We start from the raw sequence: 9,367 nt of genomic DNA on the forward strand, positions 1-9,367 counted from the left end.
CTCGGTTGTTTTTTCTTCCATTTAAAAAAAAACAAAACAAGTAATTCAGTAAATACTAAGAGATAAACATCTTTCATTTTACTGGGTAGGTCAGATGTGCTGTATCGAAAAGGAGTGGGACAAACTCTATCCAGTTGAATTTTGTTTCCAGAATTAAGCGGATTGTTTCCTAAGTTTGAGTGAGTCGCGGTGGCTCAGTGAGTAATACGTTGGCTCGCTAACCTTCTAGCGTGGCTGCTCCTTGTCAGTGGTGCAGGACAAAGACCTGGGAATGGACAACTTATAGTCGGTCGGATGGGACAAAAACCGAGGTCCCATGTACACATAGGTGTACACATAAAAGGACCCTTGACAGATGGAATTCGATGTAAGAGTCGGCCATAGCAAGCTGTTCCTCAGCCCACTGTTTGGCGTGTGCCTGTCTTCATTATCCCAGTCGGTGCAAAAATGTATGACTTTAAATCCCATTTCATTTAATTTCCATACCTGTCGTAGTCACAGCCATATTTTCCAGGCCAGTTACCGTGATCGGTTGTGAGGGACGCAGTACCTGGCCAGGAAAATTGTCTAGTCTTGTAGATGGTGCGACAAATCGAGAACCCGGGTACACATTCGGCGAAGAGTATGTGCAAACGCCACTGTCTAGGCAAAAGGTTCCCTTAAAGCATGCGTGACCAACCAAAGAAAACGGAAAGCAAATACCACAGTTTCGGCCGAGAAAGTTCATTTGGAATTTCCCGGCGTGTTTTCCGTCAGTGGAGCAGGATGGAGGGCCTGACAAGAAAAGCTGTGGATTCGTTCGGATGGGACGAAAAACCTAGGTCCCGTGTATACATCGGCATGCACGTAAAAGATCCCATGGCAATAGGAATTCGATATAAGATTAGGCCATGTTGCCGCTGCCCGGGCAAAATTTCCGTCATAGCACACTGTATGCCCGTCTTCATTAGCGCACTCGAAGCAGAACAGTAGGACGTTAAACCCCATTTCATTTCACCACAGTTTTAATTTAATTGCCAAAGAAATATCAAAAGGGGGTGATAATCGACTAAAACTTGAGTTACACTAAAAGTTTTTATATGCATGTGCCAATGGCTAGGTGAACCTAATGAATATTTTTATAGATATCAATCGCGGGGACAGGACCGCGAAGTGGGACCGTTGAGGAGCTTCTGGATCAAAGAGTCACGGCGAATCTTCTATCATGATTATGCTCTTCTGAATATGTCTGCTTGATTCGGTCTGGATGTAATAAGATACAATGCCTGATCGTCCAGGAAATCAGACCAAAGTATGCAGCTGAAACAAAGAGCATAATATTGTAATTTATTGTCACCTGGGATCGGAGGCGGGTGTACTCGCGCAGAAAAATAGTCTCTATCTAGTATGAAAGTACGTCACACAAAGGGATACTGCTTCAAAATTTAAATTTATACTATTCAGGGCAGTATTGATATGACTTACTCGTGTTTGCAATTGTTAAGAGTAACAATAATATGACTCACTCGTGTTCATGATTGTTAAGCACAGTAGTAACATGAGTTCCTAGTGTTTGCCATTGTTCAGAGCATAATTTATATATGGCTTACTCGTGTTCACGATTGTACAGGGCAATATTAATATGACCTACTCGTGTTCACCATTGTCCAGGGCAACAGAAATATGACTTTCACGTGTTCACGGTAATATTAATGTGACTTACTCGTGTTCACGATTGTTCAGGGCAACAGAAATATGACTTACTCGTGTTCACGATCGTTCATCTGCATCAACATGTTGGTACAAAGATTGACGTGAATTTCTAACATGTCGTCTCCTTTGCCGCCTTTACCTCTAGAAAACAATAATACAAAACAGTCGTGTCAAAATGTTCAAAACATCAAATCTGGAGGTTCCGTGTTCGATCCCTGCGTTGGCCGATTTAGTTTATCGGGATTAGGGCCTGACAAGGACAGCTGTCTAGTCGTTCGGATGGGACGAAAAACCGAGGTCCCGTGTACACATTGGCGTGCACGTAAAAGATCCCTTGACAGTTGGAATTCGATATAAGAATAGCCCGTAGTGCCGCTGTCCGGGCAACATTTCTCCATAGCACACTGTATGGTGTATGCCCGTCTTCATTAGCCCAGTCGGAGGAGAACAGCAGGACGTTAAACTCCATTTCATTTCATGTCATTTATCGGGATTATCCGGCGTGGCCCCTCCTTGTCAGTGGTGCAGGACCGTGGGCCTGGCAAGGGAAAAGGTATAGTCGTTCGAATGGAACGAAACGCCGATGTCCCGTTTACATATTGGCGTGCGTGTAAAAGATTCGTTGGCAGTTGGGGGTCGATATAAGAGTAGGCCGTAGCACCATTGTCCAGGCAAAATAAAGTAGGTCCGTCTTCATTGGCCTCGTCGGAGCTGAACAGTGGGACGTTAAACCCCATTTTACTTTATTTCGTTTCGATAAAGAATTTACTGGTGACTATCATGAAGACATATATACTTAACCCGTTGATAAAAATATTTCTAGCCATTCTAGGCGTACAAATCTATAGCTTCAGTTGGCTTGATTACCGCAAGCTAAAATCCTCTCCCGCACCCGTCAATGATCAGGAGGTTGCCCGATTGTAAAATCTGGAATGTTCCGAGCTGAAAAAGCAGGACGTTAAACCCCATTTCACTTCATTTCCACACTGCAAAATGAGCAGAATCGTGAAATCGGGGCTGCTCAATTTTCGTCAAGGACATATATATTTATTTATTTATTTATTAAAACTACTGAGATTCAAGAATGTATTATCACTGTAACCGGGGTATCATTTAATGTTGTGTATCCATCACTAATTTCTTTCACAATCTTTTTAATATCAAATCTTTGTTTAAAAATTCGTACAAATCGTTTAAAATCATCTAATTTGCTTACAAATCGTTTAAAATCATCTAATTTGCACCACATTTTTGAAAAATCAATATTTTCTTGATAACGCTTGATAACGATATATGTATGTGTATCGAAACGTAGCATGTTAATAAATTCAGAAGTAGTATATCCATATAAGTGTTTTTTTTAATTTGTACTAGTTTAAAGATGACTGATTATTGTTGATAATGAGTGTTCCATTTACAAGTATTTAATTTCCTGACCACTGTTCAAAAATTAATCATTATACAGTAATAATTAATTTAACAGTGATCGAGAAATTAAACGCTTGTAAATTGGGCACTCATTATCAAAAATCGGATGGTCAGTCTTAAACTGGACACCACAAATACAGATTAGATGACTTTTGGTAATTTTACGAACTTTTCAACAACGATTTGATATTAAACCAATGTGAAAGAAATTAGTGCTAAATACACAAGATTAAATGATACCCGGGTTACAGTGCATTCTACCACAAGATCTAGAAGAGGGAATTTCAATATTTACTTCGCCTTTTTTGTACTTTCAAGCTTTTGATACCAAAGTCTGTAAGCTTCTTTTGCACTGATCTCCGTTATAAAACCATTATCATCTTTATCAAATGTACGGAATAATGATTTAGCTTTCAATAATTCTTTCTCTGTTAATAAATCAACCAATTCGTCCTGTAAATACAAAAATAAATAAAGCCTTATTACCACAAGTTCTAAATATCACTGGCATTGGTGTACGATTGCTTGTACGAACGAGGTTCTATGGTCCACAGGTGCGGTGTGGTGCATTATTAGCGGAGAGAGAGAGAGAGAGAGAGAGGAGAGAGAGAGATAGAGAGGTTTAACGTCCACAGGACACAAACTAGGTCATTTCGGGACTAACATAGGGGTCTTTAGCAGTTGGGGGAAACTAGAGGACCCACGAGGTTGGACACAGGCGATCATACTCCTTGTCAAGTACAACCGGGAAATCGAAACCAAACCAGCTGACCACCAATGACAGGCCTTATGATACAGCCACTCTAACCATTCGGCCATCCACCACCCCCTCACCCTCCCCGAATATTAGCCGCACATGGGAGTGCATGGTTTACCCATTTTTCCCCAGGATCGATTTTCCGGAAAGGCCTTTCGATAAGGTGCTAAGACAGAGGACAGGGCCGGATTACCTTTGTGGTGGCGGGACGGGACAAGTCAATGGAGAGTTGATTTGGTGAATGTTAAATAGAATAGAAATATTGAACATTTATTTGTATTACAACATACCTTCTTTCAAACTCCATTCAAAGTACGCCTGGTTTAAAATCTCCGGTTGTACGTGACAAGGAGTAGGGTCGCCTGTCCAACCTCGTGGGTTTTCTCCGGGTCCTCCGGTTTCCTCCCACTGCTAAAGACCCCGAAATGACCTAGTTTGTGTCGAGTGGACGTTAAACCCCATTTCTCTCTCTCTCCCATTCAAAGTACGAATCTAAGTCAGTCTGATTTAACGACAACAGACACCAATAAACGCTATATTAGACACCTTTAGCAAAAGTCGATCAAGTTACGAGCTCCAGTCAAACGTATCAATTCAGAAGGGTGACCTTCTTCATGTTTTCAAATCATTAGAATATCTCGGTCATCGAATGGCACTTTTGATCTTGTAATCAACCTAAAATGTTGCTGCCAACATGTGGTTATTGGCAAATCACAGCAGAAACATTTGAATGGCTGCTGCTTTAATTGTTTTTTTTCTGTTGCTTTTATACAAGCCGATGCTGCCAAATTGAGGTTCAGTGCATGTTCATTTGTGACGTTTTGTTGTTGAATTAATCATAAAATATATCAGCGCAAAAAGAATTCAAGTTCCGTGTCCAATCTGTTTTCGTTCTCGTTACAATTTGATATCATGTCTAAAGGCAAAGACCCATCGAATAAAACAGCACCCGCACCCCACCTCGACGGAACCCCACTTAATCAAAAAGAAACTTCCGCAACCCTAACCAAACTAAACAGAAACTCCCCTCAACCGCCAACAAACCAGACAGAAACCCCGGAACTCCACTTAACCAAACATAACCCCCCGGAAGCCTACCAAAGCAAACAGTAGCCCTCTGGAAGCCTCACAAATCAGACAGACCCCCCCCCCCCCCGCCCTGGAAGCCTCACAAATCAAACAGCCCCCCCCCAGGAACCCCCACTAGCGACTTTTGTCCTCCACAACACGAGGCAAAACTCAATGTAACCTATAACTGTCGCCTTTCTAATTCAATAATTTGAGAATAAACACACCTTTGACCTATGAATTAACACTTGCTGTGCTTCGTGGTTTACAAATTCCCACCAATCAAGCTTGCCGTCGCAATCAACATCAGCCAATCGGAAATCCAGTAAGAAACGTTGAACATCGAATCTACCGGGAGATTTGATTTCAATTTCTTCAAATTCTTCTTCTCTGATTTTACAATATTCATCCTCCGACACCATGGTATCTGTAAAATAGAGTAATTCGTGATTGTTTAAATTATGGGTTTATTTTTAAAATTCAGCCCTACCTCTGACCCTTGCCTAGACGTTGATGATGAATCGGGGGCGTGGTGACCCATGACTTTGCATGAGGAACAAGATCCCACCGGAGCCCCAAGAAAAACAATATTTACATTTGTGTGCGGGGGGGGGGGAGTCCCTCCCAGTGCCGCCGGGTAATGTTGAGCTCTCTGGAACATGCTAGAGTCGATTTGTAGCATATCGGACCCACGGTATATGTTTGACACTGGCTGAGCGTGATTTTTTGCCATTTGCGAAGGGGCGCAAAAACGCAAGAGGGCACAAAAACTCAAAACCATGACGCAAAGCTTGTCATTGCATTCCTCTCACTTAGCACCTGTGATCAATTCAATTTTGACAGAGCTAATCATTATAAATAAGATGTCTATGACCTGTCACGAATATGTCCAACCTTAAAATTACCGACATTGGTATCTCAAAATAAATTGAAATTGTATTCTACCTTGATTTATGTCATATTTTTCAAATTTTCTCACCACCTTTCCCATTTCTTCATCTGTCAGCAACAAACCTAAATTTCCCTGATAATTATAAAATTTTAAAATCTAATTAAAAATTGTAAAATTTCAAAAACAGATTAAAATTATAAAATTTCAAAAACAGATTAAAATTATAAAATTTCAAAAACAGATTAAAATTATAAAATTTCAAAAACAGATTAAAATTATAAAATTGTAAAATCTGATTAAAATTGTAAAAATCTGATTAAAATTTGAAAATCTGATTAATATTTGAAAATCTGATTAAAATTGAAAAAATTCAAAATCTGATTAAAATTGTGAAATTTGAAAATTTGATAAAAATTGTAAAATTTCAAAATCTGTCAGCAACAAACCTAAAATTCAAAATCTGTCAGCAACAAACCTAAAATTCAAAAACTGTCAGCAACAAACCTAAATTTCAAAATCTGATAAAAAAAATTGTAAAATTTCAAAATCTGATTAAAATGTATAAGGTTATCAGATTAGGATCAATCCCCGGTTGTACGTGACAAGGAGTAGGGTCGCCTGTCCAACCTCGTGGGTTTTCTCCGGGTCCTCCGGTTTCCTCCCACTGCTAAAGACCCCTATGCGCAAGCGAATTATTGAAATAAAATTAAACCATATGTTAGTCCCGAAATGACCTAGTTTGTGTGGAGTGGACGTTAAACCCCATTTCTGTGTCTGTCTGTGAGATTAGGGTCATAATACAGGAATAAAACCTAATTCAAAATCAACAAAATAATTATATTTTGGGTTATGGCATAATCTTCTGTTGATGTGAAGTCGCTCGGTTTAATTGTCATAGTTTCTAATGACAATTTCGAAATCATTTAATTCATTATTAATTATTCATTCAGTTTCATCCCCACGGTGGCTTATTAAGGGTGGAGTGTTGGGGAAACAGGCTGGTAATGGCGGCAACTTGACAACCGCTGGGAACTATGGTTTTGTTCTTTGACGAAGCTCGCTGGGACCCATGGCTTTGTATTTGTGACGAAGGTCGCTGGAAACTACGGCTTGTTATTTGGCGAAGCTTGCTGGAAAGTATGGGTTTGTTATCTGGCGAAGAAACTACGGGTTTGTTATTTGACGAAGCTCGCTGTAAGCTATAATACGTTCTAAACGTCGCCAAGCTTGTTTTCCAGGTACATATATTAAATCTATCATGATAGTGCTATTTCAAGAAGTATTTGATCTCCCGCCTTCCACTGCTCCCCCTTTTATATTAATTTAAGTAATGCTTATATATATGTGCCACCACGCCCACCACTCCCACAATTCGGAAATCTTGCATACGCTACTGTAAACCCTACTTAATTACACCAACCACTGGGCCCACTTAGTGTATTAGAGTGACTAAGGTGGGTTCGAACTTACACATATATAGCAACTCCACCCTGTATTAGATCTTGCACGATGACATAAATCCCTGTCTATTTTTCTACATTCGCCACAGTCCTGCAAACATTCCTCGTGAAATATCTTCGTACAAACTCGGCATGGAAACCCCACTTCTATATCCACACGTTCTCTGCATAAAAAACACTTAGCGTCACTTTCAAACTAAAAATAAAAAAAAAAATTAAAAAAAAAACAAAAAAACAGATTTGAAAAATACATGTATACAAGAGAGAGAGGGAGAGAGATGGGGTTTAATGTCCACTCGACATAAACTAGGTCATTTCGGGACCAACATGTGGTTCAATTTCTTATTTCAATAATTGGCTTGTGCGTAGGGATCTTAAGCAGTGAGAGGAAACCGGAGGACCCGGAGAAACCCACGAGGTTGGACAGGCTACTGGGGAATAGACACCACACCAGCTGACTCAATGACAGACCTTACGACACAATGCGCACGCGCTAACCATAGAGCCATCCACCCCCCCCCCCCACATGTATACAAACATTAAAAAGCACATCTGGCACCATTTTTATTAAAATTGTTCCAACCGGTCCGCAGTAAATCTCACTTTATTGCTAAGATTCCTGGAAGGCCTGACAGTATGGAAATGAAATATGAAATCGAGTTTAACGTCCTACTGTTCAGCACCGAACGGGCTAATGAACACGTGCATACCCCACACGGTGTGCTATGAGGGAAATTTTGCGCCTATTTTATTTCGAATTCCAACTGTCAAGGGATCATTTACGTGCACGAAACATCGGGTTTTTATGCCGTACGAACGAGTATACCTGTTTCCTTGCCAGGCCATTCGTCCTACACCACTGACAAGGGGGAACCACGTCAAAAAAAACTTTCTCCGCCAACACCGGGATCAAACACAGGACCTCTAAGTTAGCGAGCAAACATCTTACTCACTTGATCACCGTGACCCCCATGAACATAAAGACGCTTCCGTAATGAGAAATGGCTATGCATATGAATATTCATTGTTGAATTGGGATTTGATGACACCGACTAGGTCATTTCGGGACTAACATATGGTTCAATTTTATTTCAATAACTCGATTCCACGTAAAAAGGTCTTTAGCAGTGGGAGAAAACCCACGAGGTTGGATAGGCGACCCTACTCCTTGTCACGTACAATCGGGGAATCAAAACCGCGCCAGCTGACTCAATGACAGACCTTGTGATATCTTATTCAACCCCCTACAACATTAAGAGTTAAAGTTGCAATTTCATATTTTTACGTTATATTTTTAAAATTTATTAAAATAAAGCCTTAAAATAGATGGTATCTATAAACATTCCTACCTTGTTAAAGAATAATCCTGATAATCGTATAATTCACTATTGCCAGTTGAGAAATTGTCAAAAATATCATTTTCCTCTTCAAATTCAAAAGTTTGGGGATAGCTACTCCATGGTGGAGAATAGAAAACAAGGGAGGTAATTGGGAGGTAATTGTGTGAATGAGTTTTAAGTGTGAGAATGACACCTATGATCGTATGTATAATAGTGAGTTGACAACCTATTGAGCAAAAGGCATAGAAATAATTATGTTTTGACTTTCTTAGAAAATATGAAATTGTAACTTTAATACATGGTGCGCTAAGAACTAAAATTCGTATGTGTGTCAATTTCATAAGTTACGTATATAGCAATGACAATTTCTCAAATGTTAAGGCTTCACGAACTACGCTCTTGGTCCGCCAATTTCTTATCAGTGCTCTGAGATTAGTGCATGTTATTTAGTTCTACAGGACATACTTACAGCTGCCCACATGGGTTTGTCCGAATCCCGTGTGTTTCGATTAAACACGGCAACCTTTGTTGATTTTCGCCTGAATCGATCCTCATCATCGATAGTCGAATTCATTTCATCGATTTCTTCAAACATAACTTTTTTCTCCTGTTTTAATTGTTCCATATTTTTTCTCAGTTCCGCCCTATCTTTCTCGCGCTGTCTCCAGTTGGAGAATGTCGACAGGAATCCCACAGTCCTCACCTTGGCTTGTAACTTCCGTTTCCTTGT

At 40.0% G+C, this 9,367-nt stretch overlaps 1 protein-coding gene across 1 annotated transcript; it reads right to left on the bottom strand.

Annotated features, from left to right (window-relative positions):
* Positions 1 to 3,411: 3,411 nt before the first annotated feature.
* LOC126819549 (PHD finger protein 24) lies at positions 3,412 to 9,367 on the bottom strand. The gene is made up of 5 exons (XM_056100183.1): positions 9,107 to 9,367; positions 7,344 to 7,493; positions 5,891 to 5,969; positions 5,173 to 5,372; positions 3,412 to 3,573 (listed from the first exon to the last, which is right to left on the bottom strand). Exons 1-5 carry the CDS (start codon positions 9,260 to 9,262, stop codon positions 3,412 to 3,414), a joined length of 747 nt encoding a protein of 248 aa, XP_055956158.1. The 5' UTR covers positions 9,263 to 9,367.

This window comes from Patella vulgata, chromosome 4 (genome assembly GCF_932274485.2).
Source record: "Patella vulgata chromosome 4, xgPatVulg1.2, whole genome shotgun sequence".
NCBI classification, from domain to species: Eukaryota; Metazoa; Mollusca; class Gastropoda; family Patellidae; genus Patella; species Patella vulgata.

What these genes read in the sequence shown, in the direction of transcription:
- LOC126819549 (XM_056100183.1), bottom strand. Translation starts at nt 9,262, where the DNA reads ATGGAACAATTAAAACAGGAGAAAAAAGTTATGTTTGAAGAAATCGAT. An exon ending in ACAGGGATTTATGTCATCGT is followed by an intron (nt 5,970 to 7,343) that starts GCAAGATCTAAT and finishes TATAATTATCAG; the next exon opens with GGAAATTTAGGTTTGTTGCT. An exon ending in TGTTAATTCATAGGTCAAAG is followed by an intron (nt 3,574 to 5,172) that starts GTGTGTTTATTC and finishes TTGTATTTACAG; the next exon opens with GACGAATTGGTTGATTTATT.